Here is a 27,536-nt window from a genome sequence, read left to right as displayed (position 1 = left end):
TCCCCATAGGAATATTAAAACCACCTGGATCCACCTAATCCAACAGGAATGGCTCCACCATCAGCATCAGGATGGTTTCTCTGGGGTGAGGCCCATCCCCTGTGTTCCTGCAGCCTCAGCTCAGGTGGTTGTAGAAGGCACAGGAATTTGGACTCAATAGCAGGGAGCAGTGTTTTCACTCACCCTCTGGGATGGGGAGCAGATGACTGCTGAAGAGATAGAAAATGGCAAGCATGCAGCAGTACTTGCCCACAGTGTTCTCTAAATATCAGCAGTGTAGGTCCATGCACTGTCCTATTTAGCATCCCTCCATGGATTTATTGTCTGCTAGTTATTTTCAGGCTATACTGGAAATTTTAGTAAATTCATCCAGTGGCAAGAAATTCTGCAGCTTACAGAGGATCACATACCTCTTACTTGTTTTGTTTTTTAACTTGCCATCTGCAAACGTTGTTCACATCTAGTTCTGGTGTTGTCGAAAAGTCATCAGTTAATCAGTGAGCACTCAATCCTCAACCTCTCTGTAGTTCTTGTATTTCACTATTCTGAGGAAACTGACAAAAGCAGATATTTGGTGGTGTGTATCTTACACTGAGCTCTATTCTTTCATTTTGTAAATGAGTGAAAAATCAGATTAACTCCATAAATTTGTGTGTATTTGTTTTGTGTTTTTTCTTTCTTGTTGCACAGATTCAAAGCTGGGTCCAGCAGAAGTCTGGACATCCAGACAGGCTCTACAGGACTTATATCAAAAAATGCTAGTGACTGATTTGGAATATGCTTTAGATAAAAAGGTGGAGCAGGACCTGTAAGTACCTCATTGAATTTGTGTGTATGTGTGTAGTCTGGGCTGGGGAGCAGGGAACCTTGAGACTTCCAGAAAAGCAATTGTATCCTATGGAATGATTGTTTTATTTCCTTTAAAATGAGAGCTATGCAGTGGGTGAAACATGAGAATGCAGAGCTGAATAGCTGCTGAAGAGCTGTGTTTTAGGCCTGGTGAGATAGAGCTGGGCAGAGGGAAGAATAATCAGGGGAGAACTTAATAGGTTGTTTATGACACCTTACGAATTCAGCTGGGTTTTCTCTATGCCCTGAATCCATTCCCTGTTATTTAAGGTGCAGACATGGGTTGTAATAAGTTTAGTTAACAGAAGCATGTGGTTCTTTGAGTGTTGAGGGAAGCCAGATGAGTAAGCTGGCTGAGTTGTCCTCTCCACACTTCCAGTTACAGAATGACTTTTAACCCTCATTTCTGTACCCCACATCTTGTTTTAGGGAGGTACTTCTATGCTGCTTAAAATAGAACAATTGCAAGCAATATTAATGATGTGTTAGCCATATGCATCTATACAGGTATATGTTAGCTATATATATATATATTTCAGGATCTGTTTCCCTGGATATGAGAGGTGAGGAAAGGTGGTTATTCCATATTTAACATTTGTTCTCATCTGAATGTTGTCTGAATTTGAATAGTCTTCATGTCTGATGCTATATAATTAAACACTTCTTTCCTGTTGCTTATGCCATCTGCACAAGACACTTCCAAAGTAAAAAGATAAATGCTTCTTTTATTTTCAGTTGGAATCATGCCTTTAAAAATCAGATCACAACACTCCAGGGTCAGGCGAAAAACAGAGCAAATCCGAATCGGAGCGAAGTTCAGGCGAACCTTTCTCTGTTTTTAGAGGCAGCTAGTGGCTTCTACACACAGGTGAGTTGCACAAAGTAGAGGATGGATGGAGGATCAGTTTTAGGGGGGGAAAATCTGTTCTTTGCCCTTAGCTTGCTGCTGTATTAGATTGAGCAGTGCACCTTGCTGTGTTGTTCTCAGTAGGAGATATCTGTAGAGCTGATGATGGGCTTTCTTTTGATTTATCTTGAGCTGAAATTTCTGTTTATCTGGTAGTTGTTTTGGTGTAATTTAGGTTTCGTTATAATAGAATATGCTTTAAAGCCTAAGCCCCACTCTTTTGGGTAAGGTCAGAGGGTCCATTTCTTACTGTACTCTACTGTGACTGTTCAGAGCAAACATGAAGCAGCAGGAAAGGGTAGAACGGTACTGCTTTGCACTGTCTCTTGCCTTCTCGATGTGCATCTGTTGCCTTCTTGAATTACTGACTGTGTGAATCCTCTATTAGGTCTAGCCTTCACTGGCTCTCCAGTCCCTCTTAAAGCCACTTACTCTATCTCTGCAGTGACCTGTGGTGAGGAATTTCATCTTTTAATTGTAATGTCTTGCAGAAATGACAACACAAAAAACCTCAAGCTCAGCAGATGAGTTAACTGATGATTGCATTGTACTCTTAGTTCTTTTTCTGTCATTTCTCTAAAAATTCCCATTTGGCTTCTCATTCCTATGTATGTATTTGTGGGCCATTGCCTTCATTCCTTTTCATTCATTGTAAAGTGAAGGATAAGCAAGGATAGTCAGTTTGTTCTTGGATTAAGTTATTCAGGATCAGAAATATGTGCAGAAAACACAGATGCACAGCATGTGTGTGTTTTGTTCTTTGCCCCTTCCTTGTGACTCCTAAAACTGATGATGAACATTGAGATGTAAGTCTTTATTTTTGACAACAATTAGTTCACTTCTTGGAACTTTTCTTCCCCTAGAGCAAAACTATATTGTTGAGTGCTCTTGGGCTAAGAATCTTTTGCAAGGTTTTCAGTTAATTGCCAAAGGAGTGTTATTCCTATCTTACTGACATATTTTTGCCTACACTCTTTCCTACATTAGATTTCAGCTTTAAATTATGGAGAATAAGAGTCAGTGAATGATAATGGACTTAGAGATAACTTGCCTTTCTTCCCTTTTTTCCCCTCATTTGGTGTCTGCTTCAACAGCATTGTGGTTGCTGAATCCTCTCTGTTCAGAGTAAACTTCGTCATGGCTAATTTACACTGTCTTCAGCTAACAGCACTCACAGTAGGTAGTCGCACTGTATCATTTCCTAGCTGGATTCCAGACATCTGCAATGCCAACCCTAGGGTACCCTTTTGGCTACCCAATTTTTTCCCTTCTGCATTTTTTTTTTTTTTTTTATTTTTTAAATCTGCTTGTTGGAAGCAGACAGTTTGACAGCTGTCATGGTTGCCACAGGTATTCTGTCATCTACACTGTTTGTCTTGCAGAAGCCTTGTTCTTTCTGGCAGTGGATCAGGGAATTTTACTTCTTTCTGAGTTTGACACTACAGACTGGGTCATCTTTCTGTTTGCTGTGATGTTAATCACATTTTCAGTCTAAAGCCTTGGCTTAGCCAAGGTACATGTTCTCCAGCTGTGAGGCCTTCACAAGTGACATCTTTGAACAAGAGCGTAAATTTTCTTAATTTGGTGTCTTTGAAGGTGTCAAGTTGCTCTCTTTCATCCAGCTTTCATCTGCGAGATCTCTCTTTTTTGGGGATTTTTGCTTACTTTTATAAAGACAGACCCAAAGGGGAGAGAGGTGTGACACAAATCTCTTTCTGCAGCAAGCAAAAGCATTGCGTCACATCTTGTTGACAGTGTGTGTCTCTGTCAGCCATGGGCTTTCTCCATGCCTTTATCTAGAAGTGCAACCCTCCCTTAGATATGTTTTATTTGGAGACTGAGCATGTTCCCTGCTGGGAGAAAGTCTGTTACTTCTTAACTGCACTTTTTAACCTAGAACTCAGTCCAATACTCTTCGCTCTCTGGTTGCCATTACTCTGCCGAGTATTTGCTGGAGTCTGTTAGGAAAAACTTCAAAAGTGCTTATTAGAATGGCAGAGTTTAAGTTTTCTTTCAATCAGCTTTTGAAATATTTGATCAAGTAGCTGATGCCTTTTTCTTGAAAGAGTCTCAGTGTTGGATTAGCACGAATATTTACGGACACCTCAGCCACTGAACTGTTAGTATTGCCTTGCGTTGCTCACAAACTTGCATGGTTATGTTCCAGCTTCTTTCTGAAGTTTAAGTTGGGATAGTGCAGTTTTTTATGTTGGAACAAGCTGCCTTGGAGGGTGAGGGATGTTCCTTTCTATTATTTTTAGAGAACAGTGTTACTTCATCAAGGTATAAAACCCGCTGTGTTCCTCTTGGCTGTCTTACTGAAAAACTAAAGCAAAAAGACAAAGCAAAACCATAAAACCTAACAATATCTATAGACTTCCCATACTCAGTCTCCACTGATAAATCTTAGTGATTTAAGTATCGTGAAGATTGAGTTGTTTGTTGATCTGGGATGCAGAGCTTTTCTTTACGGGGCAGATGAACAGTGGACACAATGGAGCTCAAAGAATTCCATATGGAGAATGTATTTTAAAATCTCACTTTCAGTAACTTGAGGTTTTTCACCTCAAATATGTTTAGCTCATCTGTGGTGACTACACGTCCAAGTGGTGCTGTTAGTTTTGTGACTTGGTTTTATGTCTTTACAATGCCTGTCTTGAAGTGCTGCTGACCCAGCCCCATGCTTGCAGTTATTACAGGAGTTGTGCACAGTTTTTAATGTAGACCTGCCGTGCCGTGTGAAATCTTCCCAGCTGGGGATCATTAGCAATAAACAGACGCACACCAGCGCCATTGTAAAGCCGCAGTCCAGCTCCTGCTCCTACATCTGCCAGCACTGCCTTGTCCACCTGGGAGATATTGGTGAGTTTCGGAAGGAAAGGGCTGGGACATGAAGTTCTGTCTGTGTTCAGCTTCTAGAGATCTGCTACTGTGGCAACTTCTGGAGCAAGTGTGCTACACATTACTACTACTTTACTACTAGTACTACTACTTTAGTAGCTTATTGTGCCTGTGGTGGTTGCTGCAGGGGGAAAGATCTGGAAAGAAATTGTTCAGATTTATCTAGTGTGTGTTACACATTGATACATGGAGACAGTTAATCACTGGCTTTCTAGTAATCCGCTAGAGTCTGTCTCCTAGCATTCCAATCATGTTCTATCTGGTAGGCACAGGGAAATGCTGAAATACTACAAAAGCTTGTTGCAGCATGCTAGCACACTTCTCCATTCCAGAACACTAACATCTTTTGTACAAGGGCACCAGTTAGAAATCCAGTCTTTTATAAATGGGGTTTCTTTTTTACATTAAGTTCAACAGGTTTCTTTCTTTTTTGATTTAAGTAAAACTTTGTTGTAGAAAGTTCTCTTTTCACCGAGAACAACCTAAAAATAGATCTAGTTGGTGATTGTGCAAAGAAGGATGAAAAATACTTTTTTAGCTCTCTGTGTGTGGTGTTCTTGGCACTGTGTCCGTAAGACAGTCTTCGGTCTGAGGCAAAACAGGCACCTCAGAATTGAATGTGTCAAATCTTGGTGCTGTGTGGTGTAACTGCACATTCTTCTCATGCTTGTTCCTGAAATACTAGTGAAATGCTCTTCAGTTAAGTTTTTTTGAAACTTTTTGAAATGTTGAAAAATTTTTTGAAAGTAACTGCAGGGGAGTGGAATTTTGGTCCTCAACTTGTGTTTTTTTGCTGTTTTCTTAGCTCGCTATAGGAATCAGACCAGCCAGGCAGAGTCTTACTACAGACATGCAGCTCAGCTTGTCCCTTCTAATGGTGAGTCTGGGATACCTTTTCAGTTCATAATTCCAAAGGAAGATTTGGGGTATTGTTTTCTTCTGTGGCAGTTGAAAACCTAGGCTTTTATATATAAATATCCCTCCCCATATTCTCCACACAGTCATACAATAAAGCCTTACAAGTCAGTAAATCATTTAGGTAATGATTATTTGCTTGATCTGTGTTGCTTCCTTTTTGTGCAGATTTAGAAACAAGGAGAGTAACACACAGTTTTACTCCAAGGCTTTGCTACTGCTGTACTCTGTTACATTCATACATTATAAAGTACAATTAATGAAAACTTGTTTTTCACCAGCATTGGTTTTTCTTTTATTGTTTATTCCCATGCCAATTTATAAAGTTTAGTAGCTAAAATGGGATTTTTCAAGTTGCTGATAGGAGTTAATGAGTTCTTTAGTTCAGGGATCTAGCTTTTAAGCTACTGTCCTCCAGTGGCCCAAAATGTAGGGATGGTGATAGAAGGATAAGTAACTTTTGAGCTGGGCTATTCAAACCAGTAATTCAGTTTTTTAACCAGTAGCATTCTAACCGAACAAAATGAAAACTCAACCCTCTGAAACAAACAAGCAAACAAAATCAGAGACCTTCCAAAATGAAAAACCACACAAACCCCAAACAAAACAAACAAACAAAACCCACAAAAACAAAACAAAACCAAAAAAACACACACAAAAAAACTCCAAATAGCTGATGCACCACAAATTTAGAAGCTTTTTCACTGAAGTGGTACAGAGCCAAGGCTGGAGTGAAAGGATCAGCAGATGGATCTGAGCCTTTTCTTTTGAAGAACTGAGGACTTCATGCTCGCTTTCTGAGTGACAACACATACTCTGAAATCTAGCATGTTTTCTACCAGGACAACTTGTTGGATAACTTGTCTTTTTCTCTCTTAGGTCAGCCTTATAATCAATTGGCTATCCTAGCTTCCTCCAAAGGAGACCACTTGACCACAATTTTCTACTACTGCAGAAGCATTGCTGTGAAGTTTCCTTTCCCAGCTGCCTCCACTAACCTACAAAAAGCACTTTCTAAAGCACTGGAAAGGTGAGACTAAGTAAATTATTGTCAGTCAGATAATTTGAAAAGATATTTCTTCTAAGAGTACCTGCCTTGCTAGAAGTTACTCATATTTGGCAGTGGAAACAGGAATCCCCCAACCCTTGTCTAGTCTGAGCATCCTCACAGGTGTATGGAACAAAGAATAATTTATGATGCTCCTGACTGTGATTAGTGAATGCAGGAAATAAGCACATTATGCCAACACAAAAGGTAGCTTTGCTTCATGTGCCAACACAAAAAGTAGCTTTTTTCCCCTCCCTCATTTTGGAGTAATTCTATAGTGTTATGTGCAGGTGTGTGTAATTCCAAAGACTGAATGAGGTGTTTCTATTCTAAATGCAGTCGTGATGAGGTGAAGACTCAATGGAGTGTGTCTGACTTCATCAAGGCCTTTATTAAATTTCATGGCCATGTGTACCTGAGTAAGAGCTTGGAGAAACTGAGCCCTCTTCGAGAAAAGCTGGAAGAACAGTTCAAGGTTAGTTCTAACAACATATTAATTAGTATATTGACAATATTTTTAACAGCTGAGTTCTGTAATTACAGCCCAGTAATCATTCTTTCACATGATAAAATACAGGAAGCTCAAGCAGCCAGCAGGGGAAGGTTTGCATTGCAGCTGACATTGGGTAGTTCTGGTAACTTCTGCCAAGATTAGGGATTTTTCCTATTTGACACATGGTCTATTGTTGGTGGAGATACAGGGGAAATCAGTGACCACTGTTGATTCTCTGCTCTTTAACCTAGATGAATCTTGGATACCTGTGAAAAGGACTTGATTCATCTGTGAAGTCTGGGCTTGGTGGCCTGAGGAATTCTGAGAGCTTAATTTTTTGGATGGCTTTCATTCACTCCCAGTGGTTATTAAAGCAGCTTTTAATCTGCTTCAGAAACCTTGCCTCTCCTGTTAACAGTTTGACCTTGAAAAGTGTCCCATACAACCTTAATCTGTGCAGAGTTGAACTAGGCAGAACATGTGTTCCATGGAAAATACAGGGGTGTCCCGTTGATTATATACCTAGCTCATTTATGTTGGACAATACAGCAAAGATCAAAACAAAAGGATTTTAAAAGTAAGGTATTTATGCAAAGTAGTACAGTTTCAGAGAGGACATAATGTTGACTGGTAAGTGCCTTTTGGAAACTGCTCTGCTTCAGCTTCCTAACTTGGGGAAAGAAGCAGGGAGGATGGGTGTGTTCAGTGGAGCTAGTGGATGCTTTTCAAAAATAGGAAAGGGTAATGTGGTCTGACAATATAAAAAAATCACAAATGTTCTTTACAGTGTGTTTTTACACTTCTTTGTCTTAAATTGTGCTGCTACAGCTAGGTTCGCACTGTCTTTAAAATAAATTTCAAAAACCACAGAACTTGCTATGAATTTACTTTCAGTGTGGGCTGCTCCAACCCTGGCAGTTTGTTATTTCAAAATGAAATAATTGTATCTCTCTTTCCATATGTGATGCTGGTTGTTGAACAAGTACTGTTTTTTCCACAGTGCTTATAATCAATAATTATGAGCATTGCTCAGACATATGGAGCAGTCTTCATTTTCTGGACTGATCCAGAGTGTTAAAACAGCTAATTGAACCCTGCTTTTGTTGTTCAGGTTACTTTTTTTGTTGTTGTTTATATTATGCAACATAGAGCCTAATCTATCAGAGAGCAACTTTTCTGGCTTTAGTAAGTTGAATGTGGATATGAAGTTTGCTGTATGGTAGTGAATCAGTCTAACTTTGTGACTCATTTGAGCTAAGGAGAGCAGTTGGAGGGTTGGGAGCAATCAGTCAGGCCCTGGGTGGTTCTGCTGGCAGCTCTGCCTGTCTGAGTTGTCAGCTGTACAGTGCTTCATGCCCTAAATGAGAGAGCCAAGGGTGAATGTGCAGCTTAAACCTTTTCCTGATGCTTACACTAGTTAATCCACCTGATTCCCTGATTGTTGTGTCTGGAGATACATTGGCTGAAATTTAGGATAGCTCCTTTTTTCCCCAATAAAAGCCTTGAAGTCTTTTTTCCTGTCCTGAGAAAGGGGTCTTTTCTGGCATAGTTACTGAAAGGCATTTGTAAATAGCTCTCGCTAATTTAGTAGGCATTCCGTGACCCATGAAATCAGATACGGAATTAGTCATTAATGCATAACCAGGCAGTAGTTAAATTTTCCTGGGGTGTTTTTTAAAAATCTCACCTTCATGCTGGTTCTTTGAAAGGCAGACAAACCCAGTGGATCTACAGCCCTTTGCAGTGCTGTCAGTGCACATTCAAAGTTGCATTTGCTCTGGAAGAGAACCATATGCAAAGGGGATGTTGATTTCTTGTGTGTCTGTGCTGGTGTACAAGCAAAAACTTTGTGCTTAACAGTGGGGTCCTCCTGGGAAGCCCAGTGCCATGCTGGGAGGGATGGCCAGCATATAAAAATAAAATCCAGAATGAATGTTGCCTAAGGGCAGAAACATTAGTCAAGCAGTGAAGGAGCAACTGCCAATCCTTTCAAGCATGTGCTTTGCCATCTAAAAATACATACACCCTGTGTCTTTGCTGCAGAAGCTGTTGTTCCAGAAGGCCTTCAACTCTCAGCAGTTAGTCCATATTACTGTGATCAACCTATTCCAACTCCACCACCTGCGAGACTTCAGCAACGAAACGGAGCAACACAGCTACAGCCAGGATGAGCAGCTCTGCTGGACACAGCTCCTGTCTCTCTTCAGTAAGTGTGGGAGCTAATTGATTTTTGTAATTCTCTTGATTTCAATGTGCAATCCATAAGTAATTTCCTGTCATGATGTAGCTTAATGGCTCTGTGAGGTAAGTGCTGAGAATAGACATTAGGGAGAAAGTTGTGAGAGATGATGGTCACACAGGATCATTTATGTCAGCAGTGCTGACTAATACTGGATTTCTGTGTTCAGCCTTACTCTCTTTGAAGCTTTACAGAATTCTGCATCATTTTCCTGGTTCTGAAAGAACATTTTAACTTGGGTACAAAACTGGATCCAGCTTGGCGGTGAGTAGTACCCCTCTTGAGGGGCTGCTCCCCAGTTGGCTGCATACAGTTGGGAGTTGCTTTGAATGTAACTGGTTCTGATTCAACAGGACTGAAGTTGAAGTTGAGTCAGCAGGACCTCAGCTACTTCTTTGCCTTTGGGTAATATCAGCCAGGAGATAAGTGAGAGTCCAGAGCATTTTAGACTCTAGCCACATAATGCTGATTTGCTTAACCTGACTGAGCCTGTTGTCAGCTTGGCCTTGTTTGTCAACACCTAAGTTTCTGAATAGCTGGATTTCTCGAAATTCCAGCCTGGAGTTGATTCTGAAGGCACCATGGTCACACTGGTATGGTTAGTCTTTCTAGCTTCTGTGCTTTCTAGCTTCTGTGCCCTAAGGGGTCTGGGCTGGATGCCTGCCTGCAGAGCTCCAGTACATTTGTGTGCGTGCTGGTTGAAGTGAATAAATTGCAGGTAGGTAGTTGAGTTGATAATTTCTAATAAATAAGTGAGTGAATATTTTTGCACTGGGCTTGTCTCACCTGATTTTTTTAAACTTATCAAAATTACTTGCCATGACAGTTGAAGGGATATAAACATCAAGACTCTGCTGCATTAAAACCCTGTGTTATGATCTATTGGTGGATTGATTAAAATGAGGTAGCTGGGCTGCCTTGTTCTAAAAAACTAGCTCTTAGAATAGGGGTTTATGGGGTGGATATATTTGATTAGGTTATTTGGTCAACATTGAAGCGTCATTCCCACATCATGGAGTTTTTTTTCTTTTGCTTTTTCCTCTTACTCTGTTTGTAGTGTCATTTCTTGGAGTTCTGTGCAAGTGTCCTTTACAAAATGACTACCAGGACTCTGGGGCTTCATATCCTCTTCCAGCTGTGAAGGTTTCGATGGACTGGCTGAAACTTAGGCCCAGTGTTTTCCAGGAGGCAGTGGTTGATGAAAGACGGTAGTGAGTGTTAATCTTTCTCTTGTTACATTTTCTTGAATGACTGTCCTAATTACTATTGATCCACAAATTGTGGCAAAAGTGATCATACAACTCACCATTATGTATACCAAAAGGATAGAAGGTTTATGTGCCAAAAAGTTCATGGAGCAAAACAGGAGACTTGTTGGTTACATGAGCAGATTGATTCTTTTAATTGTCATTAGGTTTGCTGTAAGTTTTTTACAATCAGGGGGATCTATTTTATAATGTCCAGTTTGAGCATAACTACTGAATGTTCCTGTAGTCTTATCTAGTATAATGATTTCTCAGATTACTGGGGGAAGTAGCAGGAGAATACTCGCCTTAATTTCGTGCCCTAATCCATCACTTGGGCAATGCTGGAATGTAGTCACCTAGGAATTAAATTCAATTTAGTAGAGGGGCTCTTTAAATGTCAGTGCAGGCATTACTGTTCTGGACTGTTGCTCCGATTTTTCACTTTTGCCACTAATCTCATAAATTAAGGCTTAAATTGCTCAAAACTCACTGCTTTTTTTTTAATAGTCTGTTAACTTTTCTTGAATTACTGTTATTCAATAAAGTGTTTCTGTAAGGTGATTTCTTAGGATCAGAGTGACTGTTACTGGCGCATCTGGATGAGAGTTGTTCCTAAGATGGGTACTCCAAGGAAAGCAGTGTGATGCATGGGGAACAGGGGTGCCTGTAACTTTGGTTTGTTAAATAAGAAACAAAAAACCCCGTGGAGTTTTGGGAGCTTAAACCACAGAATTCCTAAAGGCAAGATTAAGGAAAAGAGTTCGGATACGGTTTTGAGATGGTGATAACAATTGCCATTCGCACATCCTGAAGGAAGACTTATGCCTGTATTTTAATAGGCAAGATACCTAGTTGATATCAAGTAGTCCCTGCAGAGTGGACATGCACATAGTAATTCATGGAGTAAATGACTTTAAGCTGAAAGAGTGCAGATTTAGATTGGTTGGAAAGAAATCCTTTGCTGCGAGGGCAGTTAGGCCCTGGCCTGACTTGCCCAGAGAAGCTGTGGCTGGCCCATACCTAGAAGTGTGCAAAGCCAGGTTGGATGGAGCTTGGAGCAACCTTGGGGTAATGGAAGGTGTCCCTGCCCATGGCACAGGGTGGGAGGTCCCTTCCAGGCCAAACCATTCTGGAATTCTCTGAAGGAGGCCATTATCTGGACAACGTATTGGCTTTACTTGCCCCATTGAAAACCTCTGGGGTATTTTTCCTTCTTTTGCTCCTTGTCAGTGATGGGAAGGAGATGTTGCTCAGTGTAATGTGGAGAATAATCATGAAGATCATGCTGTCTGTGCCTGCAGCCATATGGGAAAGCATCTGAGGGTGTACAGTGCTGTTGGGGGCCCAGTGCATTCTCCAGGCTATGTGCTGGATGATGCTGAAAGCCTTGCTGAGGAGGACACATTCATTTCTCCTACACTGAGCACAGTGGGCATCCTCAAATAGTTTTCTGTTGTTTCCATGGTGCCCATCAGTAAAGCAGAAGGATTTTTGGACTTTTGGGTGGGAGCTTTTAGCAAACAGGAGCAAGCAGCCTGGTGGTAGGAGTTAAATGTTAACCACCTATGCAGTGATCAGTGTGATTTTAAAATTGCTTGCTCCAGGGCCTTTGGGAAGAGTTTCCAGTCATTGCTTATTACTGGTATTGTGAGGGCAAGGCAGGGGACTGCAAGTTCCCCTCTAGTTTAATGATCTTTCTCAGTGCAACTCTTACTTAGAGTCTCTTCCCTTGGTGGTAAATGCTCCAGCACCTACAGTACAGTGTTCTTGTTCATGGAGCAGAAGTACTTCTGCACAACTGTGTTGTTTTTGCTGCCCAAACTGATTCATTGACTGTGCCTTGAAAGCCATCAGCTTTGGACTGGAAAGCATGAATTTCAGACAGGTGCTCACAGAACTGGCTCATGCTCTAGGTTTATCTGGTTAAATTGATAGCAGGCTCTCTGGCCTGTTGGATAATGAACACTGTGCTGTGGGCTGGTTTCCTTGGGAACTTTAGGTTGGCTTTTTAGTCGTAGTAATTCTTTCAAGAAAGTGGTCTTTTTCACTGACACTGTGAGAAACTTTTCTTGGGAATCAGAGGATTAATGTAAACTGTGGTGGTAACAGCATTCAGTGTTTTTTTGGTAAAGCAAGCACATCCCATGTTTTGCAGTTTTCACTTAGGGTTGTCCTATTTTCTAATTTTTAGCATATGGCCCTGGCTGATCTCTCTTCTAAATAGTTTCCAACCTCATGAAGAAGATCTATCCAGTAATAATGGTAAGGACGCTTGTAAAATGTGCTGTAGAAACTGGGAAAACCAATGTTTATCCTGCTTATGTGAGAAGTTACAGTTGAAGAGCAAATAAGGAACCAAGTTGTCTTGTACTAGTTCATGTGAATACTTTGCAAATGATTTTTCTTGTTCTGAGCAGACTGCTCTGCTTTATCATTCCTGAATTCCTCAGATTGCGGGGTGGACCGGTTAATAGGCGGCTTTAGTATGTATAGAGACTGTGCTGTGGTATCTGTTGTGATACCATGCTCAATGCTTTCATACTTTCTTTACGCTGTTTACTGTCTGTTTGTCAGCAACTCCCCTTCCAGAAGAATTTGAGTTGCAAGGATTCCTGGCTCTGAGGCCCTCATTCAGGTGGGTTACAGTTTAAGGATCCTGCATTCTTGCTGATGTCACAACTTCTACAGACATTGGCCTGTTCCCTACAATATCTTATTTATGTATGTTTACTGCTGTCTGGATTGATACTGGTCTCTTCAAAACAACTGCAATGGACAGTGTAGCGCTAAGAAATTCTTGAGGTTATAATACTGCTCATGTCCCCGCTGAACCTCTTTAATGGAGATGAATCTTACCAGATGAGAATTACATATGTAAATCAGACATCTCTTAACAGCTGTGCTTTGAATCATATCTGGTAAAAGTTCACAGCTTTTAACAGAGCAATGCTGACACATTATATTTCTAGAAAAATAGGATATTGCAGAGGGTAATTGTGTAATTAATATTCCCTCTTCTGTGTCAATACTAGGAACTTGGATTTTTCCAAAGGCCACCAGGCAATTACAGGGGATAAAGAAGGGCAGCAACGTCGGATACGTCAGCAGCGCCTGATCTTCACAGGCAAATGGATTGCTGATAACCAGCCAAGGTAATTGCAAATACCTTGAGGTGACACAGGTGCCAGTGTGGAATGTTATTTTTCTCTCTGTTCAACACAGCAATTAGCTGTAATGTGAGCAGAAGATGCTGACAGCACTAATAATATGTTCTGTTGGTCAGCATACTATTCCTTCACAGACTGATTATGATAAGTAATGTAGTTTATGATGTACTTGCTTTTTAATTCCTTCCTGTCTTTATCAGGTTGATTCAATGTGAAAATGAGGTAGGAAAGCTCTTGTTTGTGACCGAAATCCCAGAGCTCTTACTAGAGGACCCTAGTGAAGCCAAAGAGAGTCTCGCCTTACAGGAGACATCCATGACAGAGCTGCTGTGTGCTGATGGGAGCCCTGGACTTAAATCAGTGCTGTCCTCTGGCAGAAGCCTGAGCAACAGCTGTGATGCAGGAGAAAAACCAATGGTCACCTTCAAAGAGAATATCAAGCCCCGGGAGATGAACAGAGAACAAGGGCGGATCTACCCCCCAAAGGACATGGCAAGGGAGAGACGGGACTTTAGCAAAGGAATAGTAGCAAATAAGAATGATGGGAAGAAGGATAACAATAAAAGAAAGAATGAGACCAAGAAATGTGGCCTGGATAAGCTGCAGGAAGCAGGAAAGCAGAATGTGGCAGTTCAGGTAAGCCTTTAGCTGAGAGGGATACTGTTCCTGAGGCAGTGTCATGTTGTGTCAGGGCAGTCACTGCTTTTGCAGAGTATGGTAGAGCTGAGGTCTTGCTTTGGACCGTGCAGCTAACGCTCAATAATATAAAATATTTCTACCTCAAAGACCAGGTGATGGTGATCTTGGGATCTCTTTGCTTTTCCTTGATGCTATCTCAAAAAGAGAGCAGGGGTGAAAGAGTGTAATGAGAGGTGCTGTATGTCTTTAATAACAGATTTCTACTCATTCCACAAAGTATTTAGGCCACCAGTGCAGTTCATGTGGCTAGGTTGTAGTCATGCTCTTGCCATTCTGGGGACTGTTGTGAAGGAACTGGGTACTCTGCATTTTCACTTCAGTTGACTGGTGCACATTCAACAAACTGAACATGTCACAAAACCACCAAATTGTATATATGGGGAGTAAGATCCTCTGTAGTCTGGGGATAATCAGCTGTCTCTCTGTTGAAGTAAGAAAAGCTACTCTGCTCTTAAATCATCAATCTGTGCTCTGGCACTTGGCCAAAATGGTTTGTTTTCACATTAGCTGCTCTTTTACCAGTTGTATTTTTTAGGGGCATGCTTTTTTTATCTATTTCTTTGAGCATTACAAATTAAATATATCAAGTAAACACTGAATTTGCTAGTCTGCCTTCCACTGAGTCATAGTAAATGATGGTAGAGAGTTTCAGGGCTGATCTGATCTGTACCTGGACAATTTGGCTGTATCTCTCAGTCATTCCCTGATGATGACTGGAACCATTCAATGATAGTGGTGGAGATTTCTGTTATTTCCCTAGAGCAACTGTGTTAGTTCTTCACTGTTCTTGCAAATGGAAATTATTTGCTAATGCACTTTATGTCCTTTGTCTCTTTGTAAGCCCATTACTGCTGCCTAGGACAGGTCTGCAGAGTAACTCTTCCTCTTTGCAGCTGTTCCAAAGGCCTGTGCAATTGAGATATTGTCCCCAAGCTTGACAAACCATCTCTTTCAGTTTTTCCAGCTTGTGTTGTTTAGGAGCCTTGGATTATTCTCCCTGTTTTCCTTCTGATGATTTGCTGTTAAACATCATGGTTATGAAATGAAATGTCTGCACTAGCAGCGTATTATTCAGTTGGTTTTGCAGGGGAACCGTACCTCAGGGTACAAAGAGTTTCTGTAAAGGCTACAGAAACCAGGGGGCAGTCATTTTTGAGTTGTGGAACACTATTCTGGTACCTGAAAACCAGTGTAGGTGAGTTAGAATAGCAAGCTTCTTATTTATTTGTCAAATGCATCTGGAATGTCATTGCAGGTCTGAATGTAACTCCCAGTTTTGATCTTTGTGCCCCTTTCTTGCAAAATAAGGACTTCAGGTGGATAAAAACCAACCAGATCTGAGGACTATGTGTAGCTTTCTGGATAGGGATGATAGCTTATTTATCAGAAATTTGCTTGATTTACTCATCTTTAGCAGAATCTGCTCTGATGTTGTTTGTTATTGTTTGTCTCTTCTTGAATAGAAACTAATGTTGGCTTTTTAACGCCATCAGCTGTATTTATGGCAACAAATCCAGTGAAATGCCTTTTATTTTGCATAATTTGATGGACTTGCTTATCCAGACTTGCTCCAGAATAAAGGGAGGGCTTGCTTCCCCCTACACTGAGAAACCAGTGTAGGTTTCATACCAGTTGGTGGGCTGTTTGCGTTCTGCTTTGGCACTCCTGGCAATTTCATGCTTTATATCCTACATAGTTCATTGCCTTCAAAAGCTTAAATGCTGCAATTCCTACTTGGCAAAAATGTGAAGAATATAGTAGAGAAGTGATCAGTCCTGCTTTGTATTTACTTGGGAAACTTGCATGCTCAGACAGGAAGTGATCTGGGTTGAATTTCTGCTCTCTAGGGAGGATAATGGTAAGAGCCAAGGAAGTCGAATGCAGACTAACTCAAAATGTAGCACACTCTTAAGAGGTCCCTGTGATAAAATGGTGCCTCTCTCAAGCCTCAAGCATTGTGTAGGAGCATTTAGGACTATCATGAGGGTCAATATTGGGTAGCATTGACACTTTCGAGGTGATAACAAATAGAAGCAAGGAAGGAACTTAAATTTGTCTTGATTAATCTATTTTAGTGATTCAGGTTTTTATAAAGTTAACTGTAAATCATGCAATGGGGACTTTTGAAAGCCATCCTCTGTAAATGTGTTCTAGCATACTTGAGTTTTTGATGGATAGAGCTTGAGTTGAAAAATGCCATGGCAGTAAATGTGTCTTTGAATTCTCCAGCATTTCCGTAAAAGAATGCATTGTGCTTGATAGGGGTTATAAAAATATTTGGCTTATTGTGGAAGGAAAAGGGACAGCACAATGTAAGTTAAATATGCTGAATGTGATGGAGGGTGAAGAGATGCGGCATGAGCAAGGGCCTGCATTGTTTGTGGCGTTTAGCATCAGCCAGAACCTTGAGGTAGAGTTCCGTCCAGACTTTTTGTATTGGGAAATGAAAAATCCACCCAAACCTCCCAATTTTACAAATGCAGAAAGAACTCCCTTAATTTCTAAATGGGGAAATTCAATTTGAAAAAGAACTTAGGAAAGGATTTGAATGCATATATCCTTTTACTACTGTAATTTGGCAGAAAACAACTGCCCTGTATCTCCTTTCAACTCAGCAGCACTAAATGTCTAAATAACCTCACACAGTTATGGTGTGGGGATTATTGTTATTGTTTGGTTTGGATTTTTTTAATTTGATCCCTGACACAACCCCTTCTTTCACTCATATTTGAGGCTTGGTGTCAGGTTTGCTCCTGGGCCCTTTCTGTATCGCCCGGGTTCCTTGCTTGCTGTCTTTTTCCTGCCTGCTCCATCTTGCATTCCAGGCAGTTCTGCTGAGCTGAACAGAAAGGGAAAGTAGTCTTCCCCTCTGTCTTCCTCCCCAGGAAGACCCAGACTGCGGGAGACTCAGAATAAGGTAAACATTACATTACATTCTTCTCTCTGCCTTTAACTGGTGCAGCTCTTTTAACAGAACTCCCCGCAGTTACACAGTAAACTGAATGGCCTGAAGCACTTCTGCTGTTTGTCTTGTATGCTCTGGGTCAAAAGAATTCCATAGTGTGGAGGAGCATGTGCATATGCATCACCATATGGATTAGGCTGAGAGAACTCCCTAGGAAGAATGTGCCAGTGTTTGTTTTTTAAGGTGCTGCAGGTAAGTAGCATGACTTTGGTTGAAGGAGTGCCCTAGGAGAAGCATAGTAGTATCTGCACTTTCTGTTTTTAAACACTGCAGGTGAGCAGCACGGTAAGTTCCTTGGACAGTGTGAGATACTATGTCTGCTTCTCACTCTCATGCTAGAGGAGGAGCCCCTTGCATCTTCTGAGTAAATATCCTTGAGTGCTTTTGTGAGGCGAGAAGTGCCTGAGGACATGCCGGGTAATCTGCCTGAGGTCAGTGAGGAGGACTCTGTGTTCCAAACTTCTCTCAGTTACTTAGGGAAAAGATAATAATCACTTAGACAATCTGAGAGTTTAGTTTTTGGCTTGAGACATGATATGGTTAATGTGGAAATTTAGGAAAAATGCTCTAATTTCCTCATACTTTCTTTTGCATCAGGTGAAATCCCAGACAGAGATGAGGAAGACTCCAGTATCTGAAGCCAGGAAAACACCTGTAACTCAGACTCCAAGTCAGGCCAGCAGTTCCCAGTTCATCCCTATTCATCACCCAGGAGCCTTCCCTCCCCTTCCTAGCCGGCCAGGTAATTTGCATCATTCTTTTGAACTGTCAGCTATTGTTGACTGAAGAAAATCCTGTAATTGTGGTTGGTACAGCCTCTGGAAGTTGGGGCTCTGTTAATGTACATGGATTTTCCTGTGGAACATCTTATCAAGTAGTAAAAAGGGGCATAGCAGAACTGAAATGAGATAAATAAGATTCCTTATGCTTTGGAATCGAGGTTTGTCATGAAATCTGCCACCTGCCTTCTAGTTTAGTGGGTGTGAGATCAAGGAGCTTCACACTAGGCTCTTCCTGTAGTTAGTCTGAATATGACAAAGCTTTCTGCTAGCACTGCTTCTGAAGCATTCCCTGTGCTTCAGACTCCATTGCAAAAGATCAATCACACTGCTTGCTTTAAAACTCACTCTTTTTATGTAGTGGTGCTCTTGCTTCAATTTGAAGCTGTAATTTGTGTGGTCCTGCTTGCTGCTGTTGCTGCACTGCATGTCCCATTTTGCTGTGGTGTCTGCCTGTCATGCATTGCTATCCCTGTTTGCTTATGGAATGACTGGAAGCTGTATCTTCCCTGCACCTGTTACATGGAGCTCCACTATAAGACAGATGGGCATGTTCCCTGTCCCAAAGTCGGCATAAAATCTGTCCTGTGAGACATAGAATTAAAGCTTGCCTTCCAAACCTGGCTTTTCAGTGTAAACTGCTGGGAAGGAATTGATCCTACAGATATGAGGATTCATTTGGTTATCCTCTATTTCTCTCTAAATTGATCCAGGGACTGGTGATCTTCTGAGAGGAGGTAGTGCACTTACTGTCTTGATTGCTTCTGTTTGTTCCTACAGAAGTTTAGTCCCTGAAAATTTATTTGAAGGGAAGGAATCTTTGGGGGTAAAGTATAAAAAAACCCAAGAGCAATGAAAGAAAAAGGTAGTGAGGGGTCAAAAAAAGCATGGAGGCTGGGGGGCAGGGAACACAGGGATGTGGAAGCATATGATCCTCAGATGCTGCCATGGTTGACTGTTATCAGTGACTGAAATATTGCAAGGAAACTCCAAAACAGACTCGGAATCCTTGTGTGATCACAGCCATGCACATGCCAAGGTGAGGAAGGACATTGTAGTGCATGTGTGTAGACTCGTGCCTCCTTTCTTAAATGAACAGCATAGGAAGAAAAACCCCCACTAAAAGTTTTCTGGAGGCACTTGTATGCTCTGACAAATTGTGATTAAAGGTATTTTTTTCATCTTTTCCAGGATTTCCTCCTCCAGCCTATGTTGTCCCCCCTCCTGTGGCTTTCTCCATGAGCACGGGGTACACCTTCCCAAGTGGTGTTTCTGTCCCAGGAACCTTCCTCCAGCCCACAGCTCACTCACCTACAGGAAACCAGGTGCAAGGTGGGAAACAGTCCCACATTCCTTACAGCCAGCAACGGCCCTCTGGACCAGGGCCAATGACCCAGGGACCTCAGCAAACACCACCTCCTTCCCAGCAACCCCTCTCATCTTTACCAGCTCAGGCAGCAGCACAGTCCGCAAGCCAGTTACAGGTCCAAGCTCTGGCTCAGCAGCAGCAGTCCCCCACGAAAGTTGTCCAGGGCCTGGGGAAGAGCCCACCACACCACTCTGGATTCCAGCAGGTAAACTTGGCCTGTGTTACATGCTGGGCTTCATTTAAAAATAAGTGTCAACATTCAAGATTTGTCTTCCTGGATTACCTTTCAAAATTGTCATTAAAGAATTTTTTGATTGTGAACTTCTGGGCAAATTTGAAAATGAGCTGAAGTTTGGTGGGTGTGAACATATGATGCTGTAACTGAAAGGAAGGTATGTACTGGAATGGAATGTCTTTTCTGTCATCTGTTTGCTGTGTGTTCCTGATATAGACCTGGTATGGATGTGGTATGTCTGTCTCAGACCTTTCTAGTTCTCTTGTGTGATGAGGACGGAGTGTGAACCTCCATCTGCACTCTCCTTTTGGCTAACTGGTTGCAGTGTTAGTTCCCTTACAGCTCTTAGTTCCTTTGCTCACATTGTGCTGGAGAAAATCTCCCTTCTGGCAAATCTGGACCCAATGGTGAGACCCTGCTTATGTTCTGGGCAGCAAAATGCTGGCTCAGTACCTTACTAAAGGTTTAGTTTTTAGGCTTTTGGGTTAAAAGATACTAGATAGAGTAAGGATTATACTTGGCTGTTAGTTTAAAGCTTGACTAGAGAGCATTAGATGCCTATGGAAATTGCTTTTGATTAATAACACAGACATTCCACAAACATTCTGATTTGCTGTCACAATAAGCTAGGCTGACAGCTTGGATGGAGTTGGGCATTCAGATAACATGAATTGTTCCTCTCTGCTGCTGAAATCCTGTGTCTCTGCCTCAGTATCCACAGACAGACTCATCGAAGCAGCTGTGGAACCCCCCTCAAGTCCAAGGCTCCCTGGGGAAGATCATGTCTGTAAAGCAGCCCTATTACCTGCAGGCCCAGGACCCTCTCAAACTCTTTGAACAGTCTTTACAGCCTCCTGTGATGCAACAGCAGCCTCTGGAGAAAAAAATGAAGCCTTTCCCAATGGAGCCATATAACCAGAACCCCTCAGAAGTCAAGGTGCCAGAATATTACTGGGACTCTTCCTATGGCATGACTGACAACAGGGTGATAACCCAGCAGTCGAATATGGACCGCAGGGGGAAGCGGCAGGGAGTCTTCTGCTCTGAGCAGGATGCTGTCTCCAGGATGACCTTCGAGGTAAGATCCACACTACAAGTGGGAAAAACTAAGGCTCTGGTATTCCTGACAACTCTTGGCATTTCCCTGTTTCAGGAATGCCCTGTGGTCCCAAGTAGGTCAATGTGAACTTTAGAAGAGACCTGAGCATCAGTACCTGGGGTTCCAGCACAAAGTAATGAATTCTCCATTTTAGTAGGCTGTGTGTAGGATCACTCTCTTGAAGATTTGGTTTCAAGTAGATGTAAGTCTTGTTCAGTGTGGATGTGACATCCATCTCTGCGCTGTGTCTGCCAGGTGGAAAAACATGGCAGCTGATAGTTATGGGGAAGATTCTTGTCTGGCAACTGATGAAAACCATAAAAGCCACCCAAGTAATTGCAGTTGGATTATTATACTTTAGGTGAACTCCGAACACGGCTATAGCCAATTGAATGGCTCAGACTGCAGTAGGTTGAGCAATAAAGGATAGTAGCAGTGGTCTTGTCTTGGATTTTTTGTTTGTTTGTTCTTCCTGAAAACACCACCGCACTAAAAGAGCTAAATGGTTTCCTTAGCCCCCAGTTGCAGTAATGGAATACTTTACTTCTGTTTATGTACTTATGCTTTATGTTGCTGTTTATAAACCCACCAATCTCTGTTACTTATTAACAGCCCTGGAGTCTGTGAGTGCTTTTGGTGATATTTATAAGAAGGCTTAAACAAAGGCCTTTTAAACCTGGTTGGGTGTGCCTCTGTAAATGCAGTCAGGACATGGAGAAGGTCAGTTGATAGCACTTGGCTCATCCTTCCAAGAGAAAAGCCAGCCAATGTACAGGAGTCTGCTCCTACCCTGATGTCAGGTTGTGTTTTTTAGATGGAGAGAGGGTCAAAGCCTTGTTCTTATTCCTAAAAAGGAAAGCTTGCCAAGGTGCCAGCACATTGTGCTACAGAGAGAAGCTATGCCTGTGATGCTTGTGCTTTAAGCATCCTTCAAAAAAGTAAATATGTCCAGTCTGACCAGCACTGAGCAGATTTTACTGGCCCAGGGGGCTGGTCAGCTGTGTGTTGGTCAGCAGCTATCACCAGTGGAAAGAAATTTCATGGGATTTAAACTTCACAAGCAGAGAAAATAACAAGATGTAACATAATTCTACTTGAAACCTAAATTACTCACAGGTCAGCTGTAGAAGAATGATTATAAGATTTTGTTTGTTGTCCTTGCACATGGTAAAAGGTTTAGTATGTAGCATGGAAGCAAGGGGAAACATATGCTCTGCTAATTAAAACTCCCTGCTGTCACTTTGGTGCGTGATCCTCTCCCCATGTGCATTTGGCCGCGTGGCTACTGGTTGTTCCTGCTCCAAGTTCTCTCAGTCTGTGCCTCAGCACCATTCTCACCTCACCCTCTGCATGCTGCCTTCTGCCCTCCTCTTGCTGTTCTCTCTCCTGCTCTGGGTGTTCTTTCTGCCTTCTGTTGTCTCACTGTGCTCATTTCTGTCACTAGGACCCCAAGAGCTCCCCTCTGCTTCCTCCGGACCTGTTAAAGAGTCTGGCTGCCTTGGAGGAGGAGGAAGAGCTGATTTTCTCTAATCCTCCTGATCTTTACCCAGCTCTGCTGGGGCCTCTCGCCTCTCTTCCTGGACGAAGCCTCTTTGTATGTATTTGATGTAATACTGCTGCTTCTCACTCTTTACTGGCATCTCTTTCTTCTGTGAAATTATAAAAAATATGAAATTCCTTTCTCTCCCCCATCCCTCCTGTCCACTTCCCTGCCTCACCTTAGAGCTAGTTTTCACAGGGGTGAAAACTACAGCTTTTCAGCTGGATCCTGCTAATTTGTTCAGAAATCAGAATAACTGGGGTTTTTGTAAGTACAGTCCACAGGACTGTACATCGTGATACGTCATTAACTGCACTTGCTCTTCCGCAGTTGGATGGATTTAGTAATAAAGGGCGGGGGGGGGGGGGCACGGATGGGGCTGTGGAGAGCCATCAGAACAAGGGTGTAGTGACAGGATAAGGGGGAATGGCTTCAAACTGACAGAGAATAGGTTTAGATTAAATACTAGGAAGAAATTCTTCCCTGTGAGGTTGGGGAGAAGCTGTGGTTGCACCATCCCTGGAAATGTCCAATGCCAGGTTGGATGGGGCTTGGAGCAACCTGGGATAGTGGAAGGTGTCCCTGGGCAGTGGGGTGGAATGAGATGAGTTTTAAGATCCCTTCCAACCTAAGCCTGCACTTCTGTGATATGATTCTATGATTATAATCTGCATATTAAAATTCCATAGAGGCAGGGGGATGCTGCCCTATACAATGCAGAAAAGATTGCAAAAAGAGAAAGATGGATTTGGAAGAAATTAACTGGATAAATACACAATAACTCTCATAGAAACACAGTCATTTTTGACAGAGGGATTTCTTTTCCTACATTTTTTTGTATTAAAACCTTCCTAGTTCACTAGCTTGGGGGAGGTCTCAGAGCCGTTCAGTTCTTTAATCACCTCTGAAAGTGCATCATGCCTTTCTGATATGTTCATTAAATCATACTCATTCAGATAAGTAGCTGTAACAAAGAATTATTTGTGACTACTCAAAATCTCTGGTTCCGTATCTTCCTCAGTTATTTTACCTGCCATCCCAAGGAGCCAGTTGCAAAACAGACACTCATTTCTGTCTCATTAGATAACTTTGCTAAGAAACTAATAGCTGCTGCTTTAGCAGCTTCCTTTGAAGCTCCTACTGTTGTGTCTGCTGACAAATGAAGGAAATCCTTTGCTGTGCAAGCCGTGTGGTTATTCAGAGTGGGAATTTTGTCTGTCTTTAAAAATGTGCTTTCAAAGTAATGAGCTGTCACTTTGAAAAATTTAACAAGCTAGGGACCACTTGCTAAGAAAATTAGGCTGTTTGTCTTAAGTTTACAGGAGGAAAGTAAAAATATTCCAGGTACTGTGACTATGTTAAAGACAGAGGGATGCTAGTTCTCATTTTTGTGGTTTGAATAATAAATTTAAAAACATCTGACATGCTGAGCTGGTGAAAGAGCAAGAGGGGGTTTATTTGTAACAAGACTACAGCTTTTATTTTGGTTCACACATGTTTTTAGTTGTGGTTTTACTAATTCTGTGGCTTGGTGATCCAGATCCTGGATTTGGTGATGTTCATCGTCTACCAGCCAAGCTTGGTAATTTTTTTTTTTGTTTCTGTCAGTGATAACTTAGCTATTTCTTCTCTGAATAGGCTCTTTTCAGAGACACTGTTTTTCACTCCATCATAGTAAGAACCAAACAGAAAGACAAGAAATATGCTGGAAATAACAACTGTTTGGGAGGGAGGTGGCATGATAATGGAAAAAAGGTCATGGTCCATAATATCTTTACATGGAAATAAAAAGTCATGGAAAGTTTTGGAACCTTTCTTTTAGACATTTGGGTTGGGTTTTTTCCTTCTTCTCTACAAGTAATTTGTAATGAAATGAGGGAGTGCTAAATGACACTTGGGCTGCTAAACTTAATTTAAAAAGTACTTAGCTGCTCTAACTAAGAACGTCCCTACAGCAGAGATGTTCACAGAACTGAAAAAACACTCTGTCCATAGCCACATACAAGAGTCTAATCTTGTCTGAAGGAGTCCTCATGTCACTGGGAGGGATCCTGTCTCACTTGTACAAGGCTTTCTCACTTGTACAAGGTCTTACACAACCATAAGGTATTTTTGGCAGGAGTCTCCCCTTTAGATGTATCAGAGTATTAGACTTTGCATTTGAAAACCTGTTCTAGCACTGGGGTTTGTCTGAGTCTCTCAGCTGTTATGTTTGTTGATTGGGAGATTATTAATTACAGGTAGTAGGAAAACTACTGATTTTTTGCACTTGTTAGCTTGCCTCCCCAGTCCTCCAAGGTGCTGGAGCAAATTCAAGACACATTGTAAATGTGACCAAAAGCACTTTGGCAGTTTCTGATTACACACCTTCCCCCTGGTCCCTACACTGAGTACTAACTGCACTTTTCCCCTTTTTGGTTTCTGAAGAAGTCCCTGCTGGAAAAACCATCAGAATTGATGTCTCAGTCATCATCTTTCCTGTCCCTCAGTGGCTTTTCTCTAAATCAGGTGAGTGACAACCAGAGTCCAACACCTTTTTCTGCTTCAGCTTGTAGTTAAGCCAGTGGGAAACATGAAAGAAACCAACATGGATGTGTGATTTCACTCTGTATCAAGCTTAATCTTTGCCTTTATCAGTTTTCTTCCCAAATTCATCTTAACTATATCTCTGCAGATGTACTCTTGAATCTTGCTGAGTTCATGAACCCTTTGCTCTCAGTGAAGTCATGGAATAGACTGAAAAGGTGCATCTCAGGGTGCTGTAGTGTGTAGGTTTTTATTTCCAGAGCAATTAATTATCTGTTCTCTTCCAGATAATTGAGCAGGGTCTTGATACAACTTTTCTGAGTACTGGAAATCTGAAGATTTTGTGAAGACTTTGCAATCCAGCCAGGAGAGAAATCTGTCCTGATTCAGAATGTGATGGATTTAATGTTAAATGGTCAAAGAAGATGGGGCTGGGAAGTGAAAAAGAAATTAGGAAATATTTTGAACTATAATTTTTCCTTTGTACAGTCTCAGTATTTGAAATAAGTGTAACACATAAGCACTTACATTTTTTGCTTTTTTTTCAGGAAAGATATCCGAACAACAGCATGTTTAATGAGGTATATGGAAAAAACATGAATACCAGCACAAAAGCAGAAGTCACCCCTTCAGCTGCGCATCAGGAGACTTCACTGTATTCTCTCTTCGAAGGGACTCCATGGTCTCCATCCATTCCAGCCAGCTCAGGTAATCCTGGTACGGCATTTCTTGTGTCTAGCAATTTAAGAGGATTTGAATTAATTCTAAACCAATTGCAAGTTATGGGTAACTGGAAATTTAAAAAAAAACCCCAAACTTGCTTGACAAGCAAGTTTGCTTGACAGACCTTGCTTGACAAGGTCTCTGAAGGTTACTGTTTTACTTTGTGTCTTCAGAAATACAAGGGGATTGTGTAATTAATATATTGTGGGATTATATAATTAATATATAAGTGGGATTCTAATTTAAGTAGTTGAGCAGGATAAATGCTGTAGAAGGTGATAAATCCTGAAATCTCTAACTCTGTTTCCTGACAGCCATTTGGAACTAGTACTTTAACTCAGATATCCATATACTTTGTGTTGCTTTTTTTGGAAAAAGGAGGAACTGGATTTCATAATACAGATATTTGAAAAAGAAACTGTCTGAGGGAAGAGTGGAGGAAAATACAACAATAGTGGGTTTTGTTGCATTCAGTTTTTACTGTTAAGAAGCACATAAAACAAACCAGCTTCTTTGTTAGTAATTATCTTAAAGGCATAAACCATAACTATTATGTCATAATTTTATTCTCACTAAAAATCCAGAAGAGTGTGAGAGGAATTAGTTGAATCTAAGAAATTAGTGGATTTTAAATAACATATGCACTGGATGAGATGTTTGGTGGGACTTTAGCAACCAACCAGGAAAAGCTGTTGTGGGTGAAATGGAGGGAGTTGCAAAGTGCTTTTATTCTAGCAGGATGTTTTTGGCTCACATGACTTCAACTCCCTCTCCCTTCACCTCTTCATTTGTTCCCCTCTGCCTGCTTCATGCTCCCTCTCCTCTTTTGCTCACTATTGGGTTCTGGTCTGAATTTTTAAGACTCATATAAGTGTAGAACATTCTCAGACTTGGGAGTTGAAGTTGAAAACTTGCAAACTCCTCAAGGTCTAATCTAATTTTTCTATTGGTTTGTCAAGCTTGGAGACAGTTACTCTTTTAGTTTGAGACAAGTTCTTCAAGAGACGTGGGGGAAACTGGCTTTGCCTAGTCAGCCCTCATGAAGTTTCCTGGGTTTTGTTTTTCTGGTAAGCATTAAATACAGTTATTCTGTTCTTGTAAATTTTTCACTCAGAATTTAGGAATTTTCATTACACTTACGCAATGGCGGGAATAAAACCTGACTTTCAGCATTGTAGCAAACTGGGTGATAGCAGAATTTGCAGCAGCACTAAGAAATTCAAAACTGGGATGCTCCTGCTGTCTCTGCTGACCATTTTTCCTCTTTCCTTGTAATCTCTAGATCATTCAACACCAGCCAGCCAGTCTCCTCACTCCTCCAACCCCAGCAGCTTGCCAAGCTCCCCTCCAACGCATAACCACAATTCTGTTCCTTTCTCCAACTTCGGACCCATTGGGACTCCAGACAACAGAGACCGGAGAGTCACAGACCGCTGGAAAACAGATAAGCCAGGCAAGTGCTGGGTTCCAGGTTAGCATGGAGCTGTCAGACACCATCATCTGATGATGTTTGTTTTGCACTATTTTTGCCATGTCACTTTGAACTTGCCTTTCTGCCATTTTAGCAATGGGAGGGTTTGGTCTGGACTATCTCCCAACAACGTCATCCTCTTCAGAGAGCAGCTGGCACCAGTCCAGTGCTCCCAGTGGTACCTGGGCAGTCCAAGGCCCTCCCGCCATGGAGGACTCCTCAGCTGTGCTTATGGAGAGCCTGAAGGTGGGTTTGGTTGGGGCTGTGCTCAGGGACAGGTCTGCAGGCTGGACAATCAAGTGATGGGCATTAGCCTGTTGGAAGCGTCAGAATTCACTGCCCAATGCCCAAAGTTTTTCTTGGA

At 41.7% G+C, this 27,536-nt stretch overlaps 1 protein-coding gene across 9 annotated transcripts in view; it reads left to right on the top strand.

Moving 5' to 3' along the window:
• The window catches only part of SMG7 (SMG7 nonsense mediated mRNA decay factor), a 52,762-nt gene that overhangs the window by 22,675 nt on the left and 2,551 nt on the right, over window positions 1–27,536 (top strand). For 2 of the 9 annotated variants that reach the window (XM_015635668.2, XM_015635664.3), the window contains exons 3-22: window positions 691–808; window positions 1,585–1,717; window positions 4,447–4,618; window positions 5,463–5,534; window positions 6,452–6,602; window positions 6,960–7,095; window positions 9,157–9,319; window positions 10,410–10,563; window positions 12,791–12,861; window positions 13,174–13,234; window positions 13,632–13,751; window positions 13,967–14,402; window positions 18,028–18,172; window positions 19,401–19,783; window positions 20,526–20,891; window positions 22,357–22,506; window positions 24,880–24,960; window positions 25,527–25,695; window positions 26,984–27,154; window positions 27,267–27,418. In XM_015635668.2, the coding sequence (XP_015491154.1) occupies window positions 691–808; window positions 1,585–1,717; window positions 4,447–4,618; window positions 5,463–5,534; window positions 6,452–6,602; window positions 6,960–7,095; window positions 9,157–9,319; window positions 10,410–10,563; window positions 12,791–12,861; window positions 13,174–13,234; window positions 13,632–13,751; window positions 13,967–14,402; window positions 18,028–18,172; window positions 19,401–19,783; window positions 20,526–20,891; window positions 22,357–22,506; window positions 24,880–24,960; window positions 25,527–25,695; window positions 26,984–27,154; window positions 27,267–27,418 (3,404 nt within the window). The remainder of the gene's footprint in view (window positions 1–690; window positions 809–1,584; window positions 1,718–4,446; window positions 4,619–5,462; window positions 5,535–6,451; window positions 6,603–6,959; window positions 7,096–9,156; window positions 9,320–10,409; window positions 10,564–12,790; window positions 12,862–13,173; window positions 13,235–13,631; window positions 13,752–13,966; window positions 14,403–18,027; window positions 18,173–19,400; window positions 19,784–20,525; window positions 20,892–22,356; window positions 22,507–24,879; window positions 24,961–25,526; window positions 25,696–26,983; window positions 27,155–27,266; window positions 27,419–27,536) is intronic. The other 7 variants (XM_015635663.2, XM_015635665.3, XM_015635662.3 and 4 more) reach the window with 7 other exon arrangements.

Source organism: Parus major, chromosome 8 (assembly GCF_001522545.3).
Source record: "Parus major isolate Abel chromosome 8, Parus_major1.1, whole genome shotgun sequence".
Classification (NCBI taxonomy): Eukaryota; Metazoa; Chordata; class Aves; order Passeriformes; family Paridae; genus Parus; species Parus major.
The sequence above is the reverse complement of the archived record's forward strand: the minus strand, read 5'-3'. Positions and strand labels throughout refer to the sequence as shown.